The sequence below is a fragment of the Triturus cristatus genome, chromosome 8 (assembly GCF_964204655.1).
Source record: "Triturus cristatus chromosome 8, aTriCri1.1, whole genome shotgun sequence".
In the NCBI taxonomy this organism is placed as follows: Eukaryota; Metazoa; Chordata; class Amphibia; order Caudata; family Salamandridae; genus Triturus; species Triturus cristatus.
The window spans coordinates 1,178,217,057-1,178,240,803 of NC_140591.1; the positions used below are offsets into that span (position 1 = coordinate 1,178,217,057).

The 23,747-nt window shown below is 44.5% G+C and overlaps 1 protein-coding gene across 2 annotated transcripts in view; it reads left to right on the plus strand.

Moving 5' to 3' along the window:
- Nucleotides 1-23,747, plus strand: part of LOC146805565 (serine/threonine-protein phosphatase 2A regulatory subunit B'' subunit beta-like) — a 369,793-nt gene that overhangs the window by 194,190 nt on the left and 151,856 nt on the right. For both annotated transcript variants that reach the window (XM_085622841.1, XM_085622842.1), the window contains exon 3: nucleotides 22,937-23,040. In XM_085622841.1, the coding sequence (XP_085478967.1) occupies nucleotides 22,937-23,040 (104 nt within the window). The remainder of the gene's footprint in view (nucleotides 1-22,936; nucleotides 23,041-23,747) is intronic.

Here is a 23,747-nt window from a genome sequence, read left to right on the forward strand (position 1 = left end):
GACAGAATGTACTAAGAGATAATGAGATAAAGAAATGCAATAGTTTTGATAAACATTTTGAAGGAGACAGTACCACAGATGTATACTGCTACTGGTTTTGTTCTTTTGTATGATGTAACATATTGGCTTTTTCTAATGTAAACAAAGTAGGACCTAAAAAGTGTGGTTGCCATGTCCTCTTAGGCCCTAGTCAGAACCTGTGTGCAAGATTGCCTTGTCTGATTTGGTGCCGTAGGAGTTTGTTTCAAATTGTTGATTTCCCCCCCTGATTGGTAGGATCAGATCTATTGTTGCAGGTAAAAGGTGTTGATCGCTGGATGCGCAGTGCAGAGATCCACAAATGAGATTTCCTTAGCTATTGGATGCCGTCGCCCTATTTTTAAGATTGGTTAGATATTACTGTAAGGCTCGATGGGGAGTACTAGCCTGGCAGTTCATATCATGGTCTGCTGGAGCCAGTGGAAAAGGTAGGAAGGATCCACCAGGTGAAGGCAATTGCTCTGGTACTCCATCTAACAGGTATAGTACCAGAGTGATAGTTGCATGAACCCCTTAAGGCTACCCCAGGAATAAGGAAACCTGTTTTACCATGCTAAAAAAACATAAATAAGGATTTGAGTACTTGGTTGACTTGAGGAATAAATAGCTCTGTATCCATGATGATTGGCAGAGGTGGGGAGGGTTTTCCAAGTTCCCTTTGTACGTTTGGCACAATGCTGCACAGTCCATTATCCGCATACTTGACAAATTCAGTGTAAGCTGCAATTAGATTGTTGTTCACTCTGTTTTCAACTGCCAGCAGGTAGAGACCACGGGTTGAGGAACCAAGTTGGTCCGTTTGACCTGCCTCAAAATCTTTTGTTTGTCATGAAGGTTGTTTTAAGAATAGAGGCCAGTGCAGGAGGTAGGTGTTGAAAAATAGGGGCACAAAAGCAACGTTTTTGAGGAATTACTACTTCAATGTCAAATAGAAATGTTTGTTAAGAGGGCAGGTGATGATCTGTAGCCTACATGCGAGGAACACTGGGCATACAATGAAATCCCTTACGTCCTGGGTTTCTTGAGCCTGTACAGTATTGTGGGATGATGAACTTCCCCTAATTGTACCATGGTGTTCTGTTTACAAACATACATTGCCAGCACACACACTCATCATGTGCCCGCTGCACAATACTTCACCCTTCATGTATTGTAATTCTCACAAGCACACATACACCCAGCACATGCCTTTCTTGTGCACACACTACACAGCGCTACATTTCTCATGTAAAGTGTTCCTCGTAGGCATAAATAGACTCATTTTATTCATTAGTCATACATTAATCATACATGCACTGCACAGCACTGTTCTATGCCTGTACTGTACCCTTCCTGAGCACACAATTCCAGTGCAGAGTCACTACTCCTGCGCAGAACTTTAAATGTACCTGATGTAGACCAAGTATGAGCCAAACACACAGCACCATAACGTTTTAAAAGGTGAGTGAGCCTGTAGGCCTCACTCCAGTGACACAGTGTAAAAAAAGGACCTTGTCACTCCTACTAATCAGTACAAAGTATGCTGCGCATGTGCTGCTTAAACTCTTTGTTGAAGATGGTAGCCCTGCACCACTATGAGGGTAGTGCTTTGGGTGAACCACTGGTCCAACTAGACCGCAATCCATGACACAGGCCTATGTCATGGAGCACACACATGATCCGTGTTTGCCTTTGACTACAAAAGTCAGCATTAGGGATCCAGACAATAGTATAGTTGGGAACTCGGGGCAGGAGTATATGTCTCTAATCATACAGAGAGCGTTTCCGTCCCTACAGCTTGTCTGCAGAGGAACAAGTAAGTAAGTATACCAATAGATAGCATGCAATTGCCAGATCTGGAGATGATGGTTGGGTAAACGTAGGTTTAGAAAAGATAGGAAGAGAGAAACAGGAACTCTCTTCAAGATGGATCCTGCAACCATGGAGTACACCGCAATGAGTTGTTGCTTGAAAAGGATGGCCAATATCTCTTTCCTGAAGTGGCGGAGCAGTGGAGCCTGCCTTATCTGGATTGGGATGGAGAGCCAGACCCTTGGGATATAAGCCCTAGCAATGCATTTTGTATGGGTACACAGAGGACTCCTAAGGTGAACTTTCCTAACAGCGTAGATTTCTAAGATGTGTCTGTTAGGGCATCTTACTGATCATGAGTGCACTTATTTTTTAAAGAAAAGATCTAGGAATAGATGTTTCCATCCAGTGTTACTTGCCAAGTGTGAAAATCGCACATGTATAGGAGACCTCAGGTTTTTACCAATAGGGCTTTCTCATAAATCTTCACTTTGCCAGACCATTTTTGTTCACTTTTGCAGCCATGTTCATCTCAGTGCTAAAATCTGTTTAGGCTTGATCTGGAAATATGTGCCTACGGGAACACCAGACAAAAGTTTGTTTGTTAAAGTGAAAGTTAAAGGTGCATCTGGAATGAATGCTGTATTTGGTCCAGAACTATATTTAAACTGTGGAAACATGAGAACTTTGTGGCTTGCTTTGCTCAGACAAGCCCCTCTGTATATCATTATAACCCTGTCGCAAGACTTGTGATTAAGCTTTCCTTAACTTATCCATCAATGCATATACCCTTTTACTTATGAGTGTTGTAGAATGTATTTGAGAGCTCTGACTTTTGGACTTACGTTTTTCAATGATGCTGCTGTAAGAATGAGCTCTTGATGCAATTGCATATTTTCATTGTGGACCCAGCACAAACCAAAAACTTGTCCTGTGGCATTGCGCCGTTGGGTACATCTGTCAGTCAAACTGACTTTTTTTAAAAACTGTGCCTAGGCTCGTCTATACTTACAGCAGCCACAAGTGAAGATCTCAGATACTCTTAATTAGTTTCAGATGGATTGTTTTCTTTATATCTTAGTGAATAACTCACTGAAAATTACCCTCCAACAAGAAGTTCTCAAGGGTATTCGTTTTGGTGGGTTTTTCTTTGCCTCCCTCTTTTAAGATTTGAATGTAGGAGAGATTTTAATGCAAAGAGTGTGAGTGTACTTTCCGTCCGATTGCCTGTCAGGGCCGTAGGAAGCATTAGATCTCCCATTTGGCCACCACCATCAAAGTTGTGTAAGATTGCCCTTAGAAAAGGGCTGTTTAGAGTTGGTCCACAAGTGCTGAGCCCCTGCCATAGTTCCAGGATGTCAACAGAGGCTCAATTTGCAAGCCGTTAATGTGATCATTTACTCAAGGAGCAGTTATCCTGAAGATCTGGTATAGATCCTGTTTTCGTGGACCAATGTTATACATCTCGGCTCTAGGAAGCATTAAATCAGGCGCCACAGCCACGGCTGTGAGCAGCAAAATGGTACTTTGCAAACCATGGCAGTAATTCATGCACAGGCCCCAACATCAAACAAAAATGTTGTTTTACTTTAATTAAAGCCAGTACAATTTTAGCATAACATTAGTTTATCCATTTGTCAGTTGAAAGCACCGTCGAAGTCAAGTGATTATTACAATTAGATTCTGCTTTTAAGTAAGGAAAAAGAAGTAACAAATATTTGTTATTAAACTGAAATTTAACGGTTGTGTACATCTAGCTGGTTAAAATATTCCAAAGTGCGTGTCATTCTTTCTGTTGGCTGCCTAAGAAATGTCATTTATTATCACTGCCCATTTACTTTGGGCCTGCTTGGAAGCCACTAAGTGTCAGGAATTATCCTGGTGGTGGGAAATGGACTCTGCACTAATGGGAACTGTGGTAATCCTGTCTCGTTGAGGGTTGAGGCCATGAGCTCTGAGGTGCTGAGATGAGCCAGTGGGTGTGCATTCTGCTAGAGGGTAAATGATGAATGTTGGTCTCAATAAGTAGGCTTGGAACTCCCTGATGGGGCTTCTCTGTCCAATCAGCTACTGTAAGTCAACAGAATGCTTTAAAAGCAGCGCTGATGTGGTCATGCTTCCTCATTTTGGCCTGGACAATTTTGGTGCTTTTCGCAGGTTTGAATCCACATTGACCATCATGGAGTAGATGTTTTGGTCTTACATACTCTCCTAGTTGTCTCATCACTTTTTTCTATTATTTTGCTTAAAAAGGGGATGTTTGCGATGGCCTAAGTGTTGGCCAATATTTTGGGTCTGATGATTTTTTTTTTCTCTGCAGGAGGCAGAGTAATGTGTTTTTAGTGGTCCTAGAATTATTCCATAGAGAAGAGGCATTTATCATGGTAATTGAGCCTGCCACGAGAGTTAAGAGCTGTCTAGGGCAAGCAGCTGAGCAGTGATCCATAGGACTTTTGGACACACTTTTGTAGGTTGGGCTAGGTTTCAGACCTAAGCAGTTTCCAAGGGTTTAAAGGAGGTACTGTAAAACGGAGGTTGGATAGGAGGAAGATTAAGCAACTCTGGGTGTTTGATGATGGATTACCAGATTTTGAACATGACGATCATGAAGGTGGAAGCTGTGTCATTCTGATATATGTTATTTTTTTTTATTGTATCTGGGTTAGACAGTGAATGGCAAATATTGAAGATTTCCTTTGTTTCGATTGGGGCCTTGTGTATCATTAGATGAGGGGACCCTTCCTGGCTTGTAATGGATTTGTGCTAGCTTCGCATGCATCTAAATATCTGGGGTAACAATGCAAAATCTGAAGTTTCAAGTGTAGGAAATTGGAAGACTGGTTATGGGGGGGTGAAACCCTACTCAAGCAGCAACCACAGTCCTCCTCAGGGTGAAGTCGCAGACAACCCCCAGATTAACCTGTACTTGACCCTCAGGTAGCTTGGCACAAGGCAGTCACTCTTAACTTGGAGAAAATGTGGGGGGCGTGGCTAACCGCTGATCATGGCGGCTGCAGATTAGGAGAGCTCCGGAGCCCGGGCACAGTTATCTTGACTAATCACCATGTGCCGGGCCCATCGAGCCGTGCCATGCGACCAGGGTAGATGACAAACAGTAAATAACACGCCCTGCCCCTGGGGGGCTGTGGCGCTAACGTCGCACAACGAAAAAAATTGTAACACAGCCTTCCCACCAGCCGCCTGCTGCGGAGGAGTGGAGGCTGTGACCTGAGAGCCACTGCGACTGTCCGGTGTTACCTGCACTGAGCCCTGCGGAGCTGGCTGGACGCTCCGTACCGCCGCTGACTGGGTCCCTGCTGTTCCTGGACGACTCAGCAGCGTGATTGAAGTGACGCCAGGAGTCACGGCCGCTCCGATCCCGGTGGTGCGCGTGTGGGGTCGCTCCTATCACCGCATGTTCTGGCGTTGCATCCCAGGCATAGGATACTGAAGGCGGAGCGCCCACGGCGACAATCACGCACCACAGTGCTTCCGTGATGAGTCCTGCGCTGAACCCTGGCAGGCCGATTGGCCGTGGCGATTGCTCTCTTTGGAGGCCTTACCATTCCCTAACTCGCGTACAGGGAGACCGGTGGCCCGTCTCTACTCTCCCTTCACCTACCTCCCCCACCTAGAAGCAGCAGGGGCCCCAGGGGCGTGTGGAAGAGAACACGATGGATGATGATGTTATGTTAGTGGCATTTTTAAAGCGCGATCTGTTACCCGAAGGTGTCCTGGCGCTATCTACAATCCTCCCCCTGAAGCGTACTTAAGAAACTGGAAACTATACACCAAAAAGCCAGGTTTTTAAAGCTTTCCTAAATGCCAGTAAGTCCGTACTATTTCCAAGATGGAATGGGAGGGCATTCCATGCCTTGGCTGCACCAGACAAAAAACTCCTACCTCCCCAGCTGGCTTTTTTTTTTAAGAAGGGACTAACTTTGCTCCCAGGGAACGAAGTGGTCTTTTAGGGACCTACCACTGGAACTGCCACTTCAGGTGGTCAGGACCTAAACCCTGAAGGGCTTTGTAGACAGTACAAAGTGATTTGAACTGCACCCGTTTATTGACAGCTAGCCAGTGTAGTCTTCTAATATCCCCGGAGACAGAGGCAAATTTAGCAGTCCCAGTAAGCAGTCTAGCGGCCGCATTCTGCAGAAGTTGGAGTTTATGCAGAAACCGCTCCTGCATATTAAGGTAAAGACTGTTACAATAGTCCAGCCTTGACATTGTTATAGCGTTGACTACTGTGCGTTAACTATCCTTAGGAAGCAACAGTAAAATCTTCTTACATGTTCTAAGAACAAATGAAGTGGCTGAAACTACTGCATTGACTTGGTCACCAAAATTGAGTTTGTCATCAATCAAGACTCCCAAGTTTTTTACTTTCCTAGTGGGAATCGGAAGCAAGCCCAGAGAATCCGGCCACCAACTTGGGGTCATTGCCAAACAGGATGACCTCCGTTTTGCTGGAGTTGAGTTTTAGACAATTTTGTCATTGAACCGTTTTGCCGTCCCCATCTCCTGCCATGGTAGCAGTGACATCACAATTTGAGTGTCATCCTCATATGATGTCAGAGCAAACCCAAAGGATTCGATCAGGGGGGCAAAGAAGGACACAAACATTGAAAAGCGTGGGGAGCCCTGAGGAACTCCACAAGGCAAAGAGAAGGGTTTGGAATAGAATTCACCAAGTGAGAATGTTTGCACTCTGTCCGAAAGGAATGACTTTAGGAGTTCCCATGCTTTACCCCGGACTCCACACCCGGTCCATCAGCAAATCATGATGGATCGTGTCGAAGGCCGCGTACAAATCCAACATAACAATGGTGGCCTTACCTCCCCGGTAAAGTACAGCCCTGATCTCTTCTGTTGATTTTAAGAGAGCGGACTCCGTACTGTGCCCCTCTCTGAACCCATATTGTGTAGGATCCAGTACTTGCGCTTCTCGTAGATATGTACTAAATTGTGCATTCATAGTTTTCGCTACCAGCTTAGCTGGGAGAGGGAGACGCGAGATGAGCCGGAAATTATTAGGATCCTTAGTGTCCAAACTGGGCTTTTTAAGCAGTGGTAGTATTGATGCGATTTTCCAGGCTTTAGGGAAATAACCTTCCGCAAACATCGCATTCATCATGGAAGTAAGTGTCAGAACAATGGGTTCCCGGGCCAGTTTTAATACTGCAACCGGACACGGATCGTAAGGGGAGTCTGATTTAGTTGACATCAAGGACTTATGAATATCCATGGTGGATAAGGGTGCAAATTCTTCAAAAGCTGGGTGGGGGCAAGACCCAGGTTTATATCTCTCCATGACGTCCAGTGTCCCATCCGTTATTGGACCATTGAATGAGGCGAAAATGGCCTCCACTTTATTAAAGAAGAACCTGGCTATTTCATCACAGAGACCCTGATTCGAGGAAATACTAGGTGTACCAAGCTAATAACTGTTTTAAAGAGTTCTTTGGCCGAGTTTATTGGAAAGTTAATGCGGGTAGTGAAGAATCTTGCTTGGTTTTGAGAAGTAACTGTTTAAAGACTATCAGGCTTTGTTTATATACCTCTTTTTCCGCTGCCTTTTACTCTTTCCTCCATTTCTTCTCTAAGCGTTTACACTTCAATTTTTGATCTTTAAGTTCCTGCGAGTACCAATGGGCGGAAGGCCGTGCCCTGTTAGAATATAAAACTTTCTTGGGAGCTAACTTCTTGCCGGCTGCCTTCAGCCAGTTTGTATATAGAGTAGTCACCTCCTCTATATCTATGGGCATTTGAAATAACGTAGAGTTCAACAATTCTTCTAACTCTTTGGCCTCAATTTTATTCCATGATCTTGAAACCTTCTGTTTCTTAGCTAGCTTACCCACCTCATGATGGTAAGATGCGGCTAGCTCGAAGCGAACTGCCGCATGATCTGACCAGGCAAGAGGTAGCAGGCCTATAAAGAAAAGGTGCGGGTTGTTGGAAAAAATACCATCCAACGTATGCCCTGGCGTATGACTAGGCCCCACGACTTCTGCTTAAGATCTACACAAATCGTTAATGCTAATAGAATGGCCGTATCTGGGTCTGCGTGTGCCTCCAGATGAGTATAGGAGCTGGCACAGAGTCCCTTTTTCAACAAATTTCTCAACGATGTTACAAATGAGCTCCTAGGGCCAGGTGGCCTTTAAAGGAGAGTGCCCTTGAATGTGAGATGATGGGAGTAATAGAGGCTAAAGTCCAGTGCCTCACAATCTATATTTGACGCTGTACCAAAGGTCACATTTATTGTAGTATGATAAATGACTGCTAGTCCTCCCCCTTTTCTATATGGCCTATTTAGAGTATGATAGGAATAACCTGGGGGCGTGGCCTTGACTAAGTCTGGACCAGAAGCCTCGTCTGTCCATGTTTCTGTAATAAAAGCAACTTTTATTTCCTCCTCCTCATTTAATCTAGCACGCTCAACACTGTGCTTCACCAAAGATCTAGCATTCAGCAAAATACACTTCAACCCCTGTGATTGTGATGTGCCTTTCCTGTTCATTCTAGGTTGTTCTCGAGGGTTAATTGATTGATCCAATAGTTCCGGTAGCTTAGAGTTACACTTAGTGCATGATACCCGGCTGGAAGAAGGCCTAGTGCCAGGACTAATGCTTAGACACCCAGCCGTTCTACCTGTCCCATTAAGACTATGTAACAATTCACTGGTGTAACGTAATATGCTTGACTTACCTGCTCCAAAACGGGCAGGGGTGCTGGCACGGAGCACGGGAAGAGCATGGACGGGCGCGCCCGCTGCACCAGTCCGCTGCGCGTTTGCGCCAGCCTCCCTAAATATACAGTCAGCGGCGAAAACAGTATCCCACTGACGTACTTCCCCCAAAATGTCAGCCCCTCCAATCCCGGTGCGAACCCCCGGTCTTGGCGGGATATAACTCCAGGTAGTGCAAAGTGCAACTAGCTTCACAATTTTAAAATCATATAACAATTTTTTAAGAGATTCAAATGCAACAAGCAGCTCATGTGCAAAAGGACAGTTTTAGCAGCATTCAAAAACGTCACTCCCGGCTCAAGCCTCAGGAGGATGTAGAGTTACGCACTTGCGTCGGCCTCTCTAAATATACAGTCAGGGGTGAAAACACTAGCCCACTGACCGTACTTCCCCCAAAATGGCGGCCCCGCTATGCCCGGTGCAGACCCCCAGTCTTGGCGGGAATATAACTCCAGGTAGTGCAAAGTGCAACCAGCTTCACAATTTTAAAATCATATAACAATTTTTTAAAAGATTAAAACGCAACAAGCAGCTCATGTGCAAAATGGCAGGTTTAGCAGCATTCAAAAACGTAACTCCCGCTCAAGCCTCAGGATTGAGCACGCGCCATGCATCAAGATACGGCATACGCGGCGCCAGCAGTAGCTGGTAACGCTAATTGAGGCCGGGTGAATGCAGCGCTGAAGAGACCCGGGGTGCCGCAGACCGCGCACTGGGGGTGCAACAGGAAGAGCTGCCTTAATTCATGTGGGAACATCTGCTGCCCCCCAGACCCAGCATAGAGCTGCTATAGGAGGTGCTGCAGGCCCTAAAGGCAGAGCGGTCTACCCGGAGGGTGGGGGTCATTGTGCCCGCCTGCGCAAGCCACCCTGGACACTGAAGGGCTATTGGGCAGACCTATCCCCCCCTTTCCTCCCCACCCACGGCACACTTGAGGGACACGCATTCCAAATCAGTGGAGACAAGCGGCAGGTCCCCGAAAACGACCGTCTACAGTACGTGGAATGCACTGAGTGACCAGCTGCTGTCCTGACCAAAGGTCTGGGGACACCAAATCTCACTGGAAGCCCGCTCATAGCCTGGTGTTTTACAGGTATACACACTGGCGCACCAACGGAACGCGTGTTCACAGTGCGGCGCCCTTGCGATACTGCGAGTTCCATGCCTGGGCAATTACAGTGGAGACGGCCATATTGCATCACCACCCCTTGTATGGAACCTGCTATGGTGCGCCCTTCACATAAGGCACACAGCCCCTGTTACACTGAAGGATAACAGACTGCTACGGATATACACAGAGTGACATGGGGTGCCCAAAAACAAAACGCCAGGAGGCGACAGCCACTAGCTCGCAATCCACAGACGACCAGGAGCTCAATACAAACCCACAGCCACTCACCTGTGTGCCGCCCACAAATGCAATGGAAGGCCAGGACAAAGTGGACTTGATTCTGTGCAAGTTTCGGGAATCTAGAAGGGCGATAGAGCAAAAACTTGGTACATTAACAACTGGTTTCACCCTGCTCAAAGCAGACCACGCCAAGCTGGCAACTGCAGTAAAAGATAACAGCTCAGCACTGGAAGAACTGCTGCCTCAACACAAAGAACATACGCTGCAAATCCAAACGCTACAGAGGCAAGTCACGAGCCTCCTAGATAGGGTTGAAGACGCGGAGGGCAGAGCCAGAAGGAATAATATACGTGTGATTGGGCTCCCGGAACGAAGTGAGGGGTCGAACCCCACTGCCTACATGGAACGCTGGTTCCGCACACAAGTAGCCCCTGATGGTCTATCGGATTTTTTCTGCATCAAAAGTGCCCACAGACTACCTACTGGACGACCAAAGGTGGGAGCTGCGCCACGGCCACTCATTGTCAAGAGCCTGAATTACAGGGATGGAGATACCCTCCTCCAGAAAGCACGTGAGCGGTCCCAGATCCAATCGAAAACAGCCAGATCTCCCTGTATCCTGACTACACATTGAAGGTCCAACGCCGTAGATCCTCTTCTCAAGCGTTAAAAAAGAAGCTACGAGACTTGAATTTAAAATATGCCCTGCTGTTCCCTGCCCGCCTTAAAATAAATTGTGACCAAAAAACATACTTCTTTGAGAGTCCGACTCGTTGTCTGGGCAGGCCACACGGAAAACCGCCCAACAGCCCCAAACGGTCACAAGGCCAACGTTCACGCCGGAACACAAAGTCTCCTGGTAACCCTTCACTCCCTGGCCCCACTCAAGAGCAGGTGCAGAAAAGCAAGGGCATGGCGCTGGCGTCTGCGACTACGTTTATAAACAAGGTAATCAGACGGAACTCGGAATCTTCAGAAGGCAGCACAGTGCGATCCTACTCGGAAAACAGCTTGACGTTTTTTCGCACAGTAACACCACAAACTGCAGACGATCTGCTAGGCCCATGAACGGGAAAATCGGTTATCCAGCACATACCTAAGGCATGGCGCTCGATGGTGCCGGCACGAGAACTCATGGACACGTATAAACTTTTTGTATTCTCTGAAAATGTGATAGGATAATGATAAAAGTATTAGCTCTGGCTCTGATGAGCTGCTACATGTGATTACTTTTACATGGTTGGTGTTGAAGCTAGTCCACTACTTGCGAATGCTATGGTGTACTATATCAGAGTTCTATGTGTTTTGTTTTTGGTTCTGCTTTGTTTAGTTCCCAAACAGGGCCTCGTATTAATGTTTAAATGGGAATTTAAGCGCTCTGGCAGGCAACAGCTAATATGTCTTGTTCGTGATTGGAGCGCCCATAGTGTTGGGGTCTGTGTACGCACCAAATGTTGATCAGAACAAATATTTCCTGGGACTAAACACGATATTGGCCGGCTGGGAGTCATACCCATGGATCTTGGGGGGAGATTGTAATTCGGTCATGGATATTGGGCTTGACCGGTCACATCCGCCCCTCCATGGCATGTTGGCTAGTAAACAAGTGGCAGCTCTATGCAGTTGGGTGGAGGGGTGGTCCCTATGCGAAGTGTGGAGACAAAACAATCAATCGACCAAAGAATACTCCTTTTACTCCCCAATGCACCAGTTACATACCAGGATTGATGGAATCCTATGCTCTCTCTCCATAGCAGATCAGGTCGCCCACACCACATATTTACCAAAAATATTCTCAGATCCTGATCCGCTGGAGATTTCTCTTAGCTGGGGCAGAATACCCACCCCCGGTGCCCACGTGGAAGCTCTGGCCCCAACTGTTGGAGGACACAGTGTTCCGCGGTACGCTGTCAAATACACTCACCCATTACTTCTCTGAAAATAGAAACACTGCATCCACAATTCTGATTGAATGGGACGCATTAAAGGCAGTAATCAGAGGGACGGCGATCAGCGCCACAGTGGGAGCAAGGCTGGAGGTACACAAGAAACTAAAAACAGTGGAGGACACCATGGGAGGGCTTGAACAAGAAGCGGCAAAAGACCGCACCAAACAGGCTGCATTACAGGAGGCACGTATACAACACGCGGAGTTATTGGAAACCCTTAGAATAATTGATCACAGGGCATACAACCACTGGCCACTGTCATCAGCCAGATCATCATGCCTGGGGGTAGCGTGGAGTGCACGCAACATGATATTAATGAGGCCTTCAGCTCATATTATGAAACACTGTATAGCAAGCCGCTGGCCCTGGACGAAGCTCTAATAGACATATTCCTTGAAAATCTACCTTACCCGCAAGCCCCAGGGGACATGGAGGACGCCTTGGCAGGCCCTGCCACCAGGGCCGAAATAAAGGCAGCTATTAATGAACTACCGCGTAATAAAGCACCAGGTCTAGATGGTTTGCCGGTGGAATTCTTCGACACTTATTCGGAGATTCTCCTGCCTCAACTGGAGGAACTTAACAACAAGTCGCTGGAACTAGGCCACCTCCCCCTGTACCACGGCGCAAGCCTTACTAGTATCGCTGCCAAAACCAGGGATGGATATGCAGGACATGTTGGGTTACAGTCCATTATCGTTATTGGCAACCGAGTACAAAATATTGAGTAAAATGTTGGCGAATAGATTACAACCTTACTTAAACAGGTTAATACATAATGACCAGTGTGGTTTTCTACCGGCCCGCAGCACATCATTAAATATAAGAAGGTTACACCATATAATGGCATCAGACCTAGAGAGATTCCACCATGCCGGCTGTATTGCACTGGACCTGAGACAGACGTTTGACACGCTATCCTGGGATTATATGTTTAAGGCTATTGCAAAATTTGGGCTGCCCCCTGACTATATTAGATGGCTGGGCTTACTCTATGATACCCCGACGGCGAGTGTTAGGACTGGTAAGCACATCTCTCTGGAATATCAAATATCCAGGAGCATGAGACAAGGCTGCCACCTGTCCCCAATTTTGTTCGTACTAGCGCTGGAGCCGTTCGTACTAGCGCTGGAGCCGTAGGCTTTCCGTCTGCGGCAGGATGCTATACAATGTGAAATACCAATAGGCCCAACCACGCATTTGATCTCCGCGTATGCGGATGATATAATTATTTATGCGAGGGATCTTCTGGGGGGCCTAGCCCGATACCGGGAATATTCGCCAACTTTGGTCGGATCTCTGGCTTAGCCATAAATGAATCAAAATCGACTGCCTTCTTTTTTCAAGACCAACCATGTCCTGACAGAATTAATCTCGGGTTGCTCTCTCTACCCATAGCGCAACACACGTTTAAATAGTTGGGTATCAATGTATATCTCTCCCATGTGGACATGTTGGAAGGAAATCTTAACAAGGCCATCAGGGGAATACACTCTTAGGTGGCTTTCTGGACCACGTTGCCTCTCTCGGCAATGGGTCGGGTGGCAGTTTCTAAGATGGTGGTGCTACCACGGTTCCTTTATTATTTTACCAATTTGCCAATTATATTACCCCCAATTATTTTTAATACCCTCGACACCATACTATCAGACCTCATCTGCTGCGTCTGATGAATGGTGCGCGGACGCTACTAAAGTGAAAGCGCGGCATGGGGCGCTTTTACAAAAAAAAAGCATTTGTTTGTCAGCTTGACAAACAGGTGCCTTCTTTTTGTCAAAGCCCCCATGCCGAGGTTTCACTTTAATTTCGGCCACACCCCTTTCTTTAGACTCGGCTTGTCTAAAGAAAGGGGCGCGGCCTCCATTAACGTGAAAGCGCAGCATGGGGCGCTTTGACAAATAATATTTGCAATGCAATCGGTCTCGCATTTACAAGAGTTTGCGCTGTTGGCATTGTAAATGCCAATAGCTCAAACTCTCATAAATGCGAGACCTATTGTATTGCAAATGCTTGTTCTGGATTGTGGAATTGTAGTGACTGTATTCCTTCCGTGGAGCTTGACCCTGTCAGATTGCGAAGGGTGGGCTCTTGAAGTTTCCACGCCTCTTAGTGTGGGGTGTGGATGAGAGGTATAGTCTTGCACGCCTATGAAGGAATCCAGTGGCACTCGAGTGTGTGAGCTTACGAATGGTAAGCGGCACCTGGAGTTTTCATGCCTCTCCGTGTAGAGTATTTATGGGAGGTGTAGTCCCTGAACATCCCACAAAGGAATACTATCTGTATCATTGCTGCCACACTTCCTCTGCTCGCACACCGGGTAATATAAGATTGCCATGCTCCAAGTCTTTACCTTAACAAGGGCAGCAGGAGCATGCATGCCTCTCTATGCTACAAACTGCCATGCCTCGCCATATTCAATATCGAATTGAGCAGGGAAAGGCGTGTATTAATGAAATTCGAATAAACAAGATTCTTGCCCGACATGTAGTAAAGTAGGAGCGGCACAAGGAGGTTATCGATCTTCACTGTTGCCTGTGCTAGAAGAAGTTTTCTGTCAGATGAGAGGTAACATGAGGACCAGCATAAGGTGACTGAATGCTCTTTACACTTTGTATTTCTTATTTGTAAGACATTTTGTTTTTGTTTTTTAGCAAATTGTGCCCTCATTTCTTCTAAGCTGGTGGTGGTTATGTGCTACCACGCCTGAATTACTATTCAGATCCGTGTTATTTATTTCCTTAATGCAGGAAGTACTATATTCCTCCATCTGCCTTCCTACACAAATTTTTTGACTATTTTCTGTTGTAACCAACTTATTGCAAATCTATATTTGTCAAATATTTCAAATTGTTAAAGAATAAGTGGTCTTTCAATTTCCCATTATCCTCTCATTAATACTCCCTCTATGTAGGCAGATTGCATATTCGGACTATACTGTACATTACTTGTAGCGTAGCACCAATTTACTAGGGACTTGCAAGTAAATGAAATATGCTAATTGGTTGTAAGCCAATTTCACCAAGTTAAAAGGAGTGGTAAAGTGTCCTAAGGCCAACAAAAAAAGAGGTCAGCAAAAATGAGGATACAAGGCAAACAGTTTGGGGGAAGACCACCCTAAGGCTGACAGGTCTAATAAACATCCATTATGTAATTCTGCTTTGCAACTTTACTCCTTCATCTCATCCACCACCGCTTCTGCCAGTTTCTACCTGTTTAAAATTAGGAACATTTACCAACATCTCTTGTTGCAAGTGGCCTAGGCTACTACAAAATTAGTTGATTATTTAACACTAGAAATGAGTAATTCACTGGATGTTTTTGGAAAGCTTTTTAATCAGTTGATTATCTTTATAGCCTCCAATACTATGTATACGTTGGTTCATCATAAGTTGTCACTGAAAACCTTAAATGAACAGTATGTGTGCTAGGTATGCAGTTGTTTCTGTACATTAACAGTAGAATGAACGTGATATATGGTGCTAACTTTGTTTCTGAGGGATACATCTTCTAACAGATTCCTCGCTTATGAATATTCCTTAAGACACCAGATTGGCCCGGAAACATTTTCTCCAACAGAAGCTCTCCAGGTTAGACAGTTGGTGCCTTAATTTGTGAATGGATTAAGAGAGTCTATATTGATGTGCTCAAGTAACTTTGATTTTTCCAATTCTTTATATAAAGTTTTAACTGGCACTCACTATCAGAATGCCTGTTTCTGCTGACCAGACAGTAGCTTTGTGGGATTTAACTGTGGGTTGGGCTCCCTTGTGGTACCCGATAGTATCTTAAGGGAGAAGTTAACAAATAAAGTTGACTCTTCCATGCCTATGGGGTGACGGAGTGGGCTTCCACCTATGTCTTTTGGTTGGTAAACTTCTTTTTGTCTCTGTCTACATAAACTAATGTCTGTTCTATAATGTAGAGGTGGTATTCAGGTTCTCAGAAGCACCATTCATGGGTGTGGGGTTCCCAGCATTGCTCTTTCTTTAACCCAAGCCAGAGGAGAGAAAAATATCTCAGTGGGCACTGTAAACTGGCTTCTTTCTTCTTCAACAATGTTGCAGAAGGTTAACTCCTTGGAAGCTATTGACGTGGCCCCCCCCGTCAGGCGCACCCACGGTTCGCTGCTATTAATGAGGGTGTCACATCAAGGCGTCCGGAACCTGTGCAAAAATAACAACTGATGGACAGAATGCAGAACAATGTCATACATTCACCCCAGTACAGAGATCTGGGCCTAAATCCATCGGTTTTTTTGCTCACCATGCCATTCCAGTTTGAACCCAGCCATATGCAAATCAGTCTTGACCCTGTGCCCCATGGGAACAGTCCAGCCCGAACTGCCAAGCCAGGTCCTCCCTGGACTGGAAACAAGCATCCTAGGACCGGTTTCGGGCTTTCAGCCCTCATCAGCCAGGATAGCCTGATTCCAGTGGCATGGAGAGCAAGGGACTCACGTCTGAGCATACCCTTCCCACTCGGGGTGACAAATGCAAAAATAACAATTGATGGACAGAATGCAGAACAATGTCATACATTCACCCCAGTACAGAGATCTGGGCCTAAATCCATCGTTTTTTTGCTCACCATGCCATTCCAGTTTGAACCCAGCCATATGCAAATCAGTCTTGACCCTGTGCCCCATGGGAACAGTCCAGCCCGAACTGCCAAGCCAGGTCCTCCCTGGACTGGAAACAAGCATCCTAGGACCGGTTTCGGGCTTTCAGCCCTCATCAGCCAGGATAGCCTGATTCCAGTGGCATGGAGAGCAAGGGACTCACGTCTGAGCATACCCTTCCCACTCGGGGTGACAAATGCAAAAATAACAATTGATGGACAGAATGCAGAACAATGTCATACATTCTAGGATGCTTGATTCCGGTCCAGGGAAGACATGGCTTGGCAGTTCGGGCTGGACTGTTCCCATGAGGCACAGGGTCAAGACTGATTTGCATATGGCCATGTCTGAACTGGGGTGGTGTGGTGAGCAAAATAACGATGGATTAAACCCAGATCTGTGACTGGGGGTGAGTGTTTTGCCATTGTGCAACATTCCGTCCATCATCTTCTGTGTTTTGCTGTTCACCCTATGTGGGAAGGGTATGCCCAGACGTGGGTCCCGTGCTCACTACGCCACTGGAGTCAAGCTATCCTGGCTGATGACGGCTGATAGCCAGAAACCGGTCCTAGGATGCTTGATTCCGGTCCAGGGAAGACATGGCTTGGCAGTTCGGGCTGGACTGTTCCCATGAGGCACAGGGTCAAGACTGATTTGCATATGGCCATGTCTGAACTGTGGTGGTGTGGTGAGCAAAATAACGATGGATTAAACCCAGATCTGTGACTGGGGGTGAGTGTTTTGCCATTGTGCAACATTCCGTCCATCATCTTGTGTGTTTTGCGGAACCTGTGCGGCAGCTCTTGTGTGTGCTGCTCTTGGGCCCATCGCCCTCTCATCCAGTCTTACCCTCCTGGACTGCAATGGGTGTGAGGGTCCTGCAACTAATGTGATTGCATCACTGACGAGATTACATCAGTTGCAAGCTGCACCAGAAAAATGTCTTCCCGGTTTCCCTGTGAGCATGGAGGGGGCTGAAAATAGCCCCATTTTCTGTGCTGGCAGGGAGCTGTGCTAAAGGAAGGTATTGTCTGAGAGCCGAACAACCCTACTTTGCAGTGATACCTCTGCTGGCCTGCAAAGCGAGAGGCAACAGCAGTGGGAAGTCATTGCCTGACTTTCATTTGACACCAAGGATTATTTTTTAGTAGGAGGAGACCGCCTTGGCATTGAGCCTTTGTCCACCCTCCTAGTGGACCAAATCAATGCGCATGGGGAGCAGAAATTTACCACCATTCTTTTCCCTATGGGGCAGAAAGCAAACTAGTCAATAGGGTGTTGAAATTAAAAACCAAAAAAAGAGGTGGGCCGGCCCACCCTGAAAAAAGGCCATTCCTACACACCAAAATCTGGCTCCCAAGGGTGGTCGGTACTGTTTTAATTGCAACAAGTGTGAGAATACCTGGTCGTAGGACGTTTTTGTATCCCGGATATTACAGAACTTTAGCACGCAGAAATGTGACGAAAATTCATGATTTTTTGGCAAAGTTTGACATTTGAAAGGTCATTGTGAGTAAGAATTGTTAGTATGATCCATGCAAGGCAGAGTCCCTGTATTTCCCTGGGTGTCTAGTTTTCTTTTTTTTATGTCTGGGTTTGATAGATTTCATTCTGTGGCGACTGGGCCTTGGCCAGAATTCAAATCTTCCCTTTAATGCAAAAAAAAAAAAAAAAGCAAAAAAATAAGATTTGGCTTTAAGTGGAAAGATTTGATCTGTCTGTGTTGAGTTTTGAGGCCTTTCCTGTTGCAAAGTCTATGACCACCCACCCAAGTGTGCTACTGTTTTTGTCTGGAAAAGCGTGATATTGCTGGGGGTAGAACATTTGTTGATCTCCCAGATGCTGAAACTTTTTTTGACAGAAAAGCGAGGAAAATTGATAATTTTTTCCAAACTTGAGGTTTGCAAGGGCTCCTGGGTGAAGAACAAAAACATTGTGACATCCACACAAGTCACACTATCCCTGGCCTCCCCTGCATATGTAGTTTTCAGAAATGTCTGGGCTCAGTAGGTGTCTCTAATTGGTTAAGACAGGGCTCAAATTCTGCAGCTACCTACATCACTTAAAAAAAAAAAAAACTGGTGAAATTCGATGTCTAGAGTTCGCATTTTGGGGTGTTCGGTGTCACAGCCACTAGGCCCAGCCATTCAAGTGTACTACCATTTTTATCGGGAGACATATCGGAATACAGAATAGTAGAACATTTTGTAATTACCAATTGGATTTCTCTGCAGCCAGTGTACAAGAAAGGAGATATTTTAATCACGTTAGTATTTGTAACCCCGAATTCAGAGATATATAAATAACCATTGTTCCTAAACTCAGTATATGTTAACATATGAATTGCTTTATGGTCAATTTCACAATGAAACATCATTATATGCTGCAGCTCAGTTGTTGGCTCTGGGTATTGCATGTTTTTGGAGAACTACAAACACTGTGTCCCCCAATGGCTAGAAATGTCTAGCAGACATAACGGTATATTGCTTCTGTAATTGTCATAGTAACAACAAATTACAGATGAAAATGTCACTAATGGCTATTTTCACACTTATTTTGATTTTTTTGTTCCAACAATTGGTTTCTTCTGCAAAACCTTGAGGGAGCTATACAAAAGTCGCTGCCTTGAATTTGGAACATTTTTCAGAAATGTATAGTGTTCAGCGATCACCCAGTGGCTTCATGCCTGTTTCCACCATAACTTGCAACTAGGTGTTGGTGATCCCCAGATCATGATTGGTGTGCAGGGAACATTTATGCCCATGCCATAGATCTGCCTCTTTATTGTGGGAAGTTATTACAAAGGCAATAGGCCTGGCTTATTTATTGTGAAAAGCCTATGGTAAAGCCAATAGGCCTCTAACAGTAGATTATCACATTTTGTTATGGGCCATGGAAGGGTATTTGGTTACATCTCACAGATTACCATAGTAGACAAGGGTCTTGGTGTTGGTGACCCACCTGAACAATCCATGGGGATAGATTATTTGCACTATGGTAATCCTTATTAGCCTTCATTAGTAGGGATTTTATGTAGTTTTGACAACAGTATTTAGTACATATTTGTAAATTTATTACAATATACCTGATAGTTGCCTTGCGGGAAGGAAGACTTATGAACCAACACAGTTGGTCTGAGTTGGTTATGGTGGCAAGCCAATGATAAGAGCTACAGGCCTGATTGTTTAAGTTACAATAAAGGAGTGGGCCTGACATATCGATTGTGAAAAGCATATTTTAAAGTCAATGGGCATTTAAGGGTAAATTGCTATTACTCAGCATTAAAGCCTAAAGCGAAGTAATTTAGTACTTGGAATCCCATTGATTGCCATAATAGGTAAGGTCAGGACCTCCATATAAAGATAGTGTTTTTCTTTGCCATCTGTAATTTTGTATACTATGTAATTTTAGGACTGTATGTCTGATGGTTGCCTTGTAGAAAAGCTTAAGCTCCATACAGGAGGCTTCAGTTGGTTACGGTGAAAAGCCAATGGTAACAGCTATTGGCCTGACTGGCTCGCTGGTAAAAAAGATTTCTTTTGCAATAGGTATGATCGGTTTATTATGAAATGTTATGACAAACACTTTAGGCCCGACATTGATTGTGAAAGGCATATTTTAAAATCAGCTGGCATTTAAGGGTGTATTGTTATTTTTCTGTATTAATGCCTACAGACCAGTATTTTGTTTCATGAAATTTTACAGATTACCTTTAAAGGGAATGATTTTGATCTTGTAATAAAAAAATCATTAAATAATGCATTATACATATTAGCTACTGGCCGTCACCAGGAGGTAGTTATAGTTAGGACCTAATTTCCATAGGAAAAGCGTTTTTTAGCTTGCCCATTAAATCCTTGACGCAGTTTGATGAATCTTCACAAACTTTTCCAACAAAAAGTGCGCCGTTGATTCTAGTTATGCATGGAACGTTTCGGGGTGATCCATCAAGCAGGGGCCGAGAAAAAGGGAGGATTAAAAAGTGTGTTTCCCATGTTAATTCCCATAGGAATTTTAGACATGACTACAGTCCAAACTGCTGGATGGAATTACACCAAATTTAGCAGAAATAGTGCTTTTTGTTATTTGGTGTAAATCTGTTCAGTAGTTTTTCTGATAGTAAAAGAAAACCAAATTTGTTTATCTAGAAGTGCAAATCCTCCGAGGAGCGGCCAGCCCCATTGGACTGCTGCCAACACTTCAACTAGGAAGTGTTGCAGCTTGCTTGAGACTCTGCTCCGGTTGAAGTTCCCAAAAAGAACTTCGACCGAAGCAGAGTCTCAAGCAAGCTGCAACACTTCTTGGTTGAAGTGTTGGCAGCAGTCCCATGTCATCACTGGGGCTGGCCGATCCTCGGATGAGTGCATTGAAATTCTGCAGTTATAGTTAGCTGAGCTAAATATAACTTACGCCCCCGCAATGCACTGCCTATGACCTCACATATTACATCACTCATGACATGGTCAGTGACATCACTCATGACATCTCAAATGGCTTAATCCACAGAACCACACACACCCATTACACCCCCACAGAACGTCTCATACTCCCACACAACCACTGACCTACCCATTCACAGACTCATACAAGCACTTGCACACCCACTCACTGATCCATAAGGCCACTCACACATCGACTCACCCATACAGCCATTCACACAACCCCTAGCTCACCCATACAGCCACTCGTTCACCCACTCACTCTCCCATACAGCCGCTCACGATGAGTAAGTCCCCCATACAGCTACTCATATACCTAATCACTCAACCATACAGTCCCTTACACATTCATTCACTTACTCATACAGATACTAACCCATGTACTCACCAATACATTCACGAACACAAGCACACACTCACCCATACAGCCACTATCACATTTACTCACTCACCCATACAGTCACTCATAGAACACTTATGCATCCACCCACCCACCCACTCACTCACACAGCCACTCACACACCCCATCACTCACATATACTGGTTCTTGCATACCCACTCACCACCCATATACCCATACACCACCCATATACCCAGACAGCACTGACACACCCACCCAGCCACTCTCTCAGACAGCCGCAGTCTCTCACTCACCCATCCAGAAACTCACTCACCCATCCAAAAACTCTCACACACCAGTACATCCACTCATATGCCCATACAACCACTCACACACCTATAGAGCCATCAGACACCTACCCGAAAATGGATACACACAGTCACACAGCCACTCACATAATGTGTTACAAATAGTATCACTCGTTATTAGTAAACAAAGTTTACTAGTTTAACATTTGTAAATATATACTGTATATCTTTAACAGTTAGAAACTTTTAGAAAATGCTCATAATCACTGGATGATGTCATCAGTGATGTCCTTTGGGGTGTCAAAAGTGATGTCACCAGTGATGTGACTGACCATGTCATGAGTGATGTGATATCATAAGCAGTGCATTGTGGGGAAATAAGTTATAGTTAGCTCAGGTAACTATAATTCTAAATTACTATGGTGTTGTACAAGTGAAATGTTAACCCAACTAAAACGTCCCTATAACCTTTGTTTATATATATATATATATATATATATATATATATATATATATATATATATATATATATATATATATATATATATATATATATATATATATTATATATTATATAATTATATAATTATATCTGACATGGCAAATTCCTCTAAGCCAGAATACCATTATGGGCTGCAGTTTTCCAAAACATTCCAAGTCCGCCAACATGTTGGTTCTAAATGTGGTGGCCATGCTTCAACTTTAAAAAAAAAATAATTTTGCATGACGGACAGCCGCTTCTACGTTTAATTTCTTCATTACAAACATATGCCCCGCCATGTTTAGACAGCAGCATGTTTTCTTTTTTTGTGCTTTTGTCCTTTTAATTGATCTTTCATATGTTGTTCAGTATGTGCGGTTGTGTCAGAATAAATGCACAAATGAATCTGAATGGATGTGTAAGTGCAATGATGAGTGACATAGTGCACTTATGAAGACTTATTGAGTATCTAAACCCATCCGTGACAAAAAAGGCACTTTCATTCTTATGCCAGACATTCTTTCATTGCAAATACTTGGTGACTGCTAGGAGGGGGCCCCATACAGGTAAAGATTGGCTGCTGGCAGAGAATGTCCATTGGCTTCACTTCTTGGTTCTTTGACCCCAGGCCGAATTCAGGTATATTCTAGGAGTGCCCTTTTCTTTGTGAAATATTGTATGCTGTCAGAAGTTCTTCCTTAAAACTGTTGTTTAATACTTAACTGCGATACAACTTTAACATTTGATAATATCGTATATTAATGTCCTCTGATGGGAGTCCCGGAGCTAACAATTTCCCGAGCTTTAACAGCATTCATGTCTAGGATGACCTCCCATTTTAATGTCTGTTTATCTTTCCTTTGTAGGCATGTGATTGTCCGTTGTACTGGAAAGCTCCCTTGTTTTACGGCGCAGGGGGTGAGAGGACGGGCTACATCTCTGTTCACAAGTTTGTGGCAATGTGGCGAAAGTAAGTGCAATTTTAGGAGTTTCCATCCCTGAACTTACAAATGAGCACCTCTCGCAAGCATTGCATGTAGAGTGGACAACACCGGCTTTTTGAAGCATGTGATTGTAATTTCCTGCCTGACTGGACTGCCTAATTATTGTCAGCTCTTTACAGTAGCATTGCTTCAGGGCGAATCTGTAAATTAGTTACTGGTCAGGTTCTCTAAATTAAGCCTACATAGACAGCCAAGCGGCGCGTTTCCTATTATGCAAATATTAAAAATAAAAAAAATAGTAACCTATTCACAAAACTAGCCAGATTTCCACTTCTATGAAGTCTAAGTAGGCTATGAAACCAAAAGAAGGCACTTTGTTGCTGTGTTTTCTGAAGAGGAACGCTAGGGTGAAATCTAAAAATAAAAAATGGGTTATGTGCAATAAATGCTCATGATTAAAATGAAAACATATTTCCAATTTTATACTCGATTAAAATATTGCCCTCGGGAATATTATTTTTTTAAAGTATTTATTCTTTCATTAACAGATACTGTTCACACAATGTACACCAAATTCTGTTACTTATCAAATACTTTCAGTATTATATTATACTTCTCAATTACATACTTAGCACTCCGACCATCCCGTATAGTTCACAATCAGGGGTACATTGTTGCAGTATTGGATCCTGCTTACATCATATATAGTTTGTTGAATTTTTCAATTTATTTA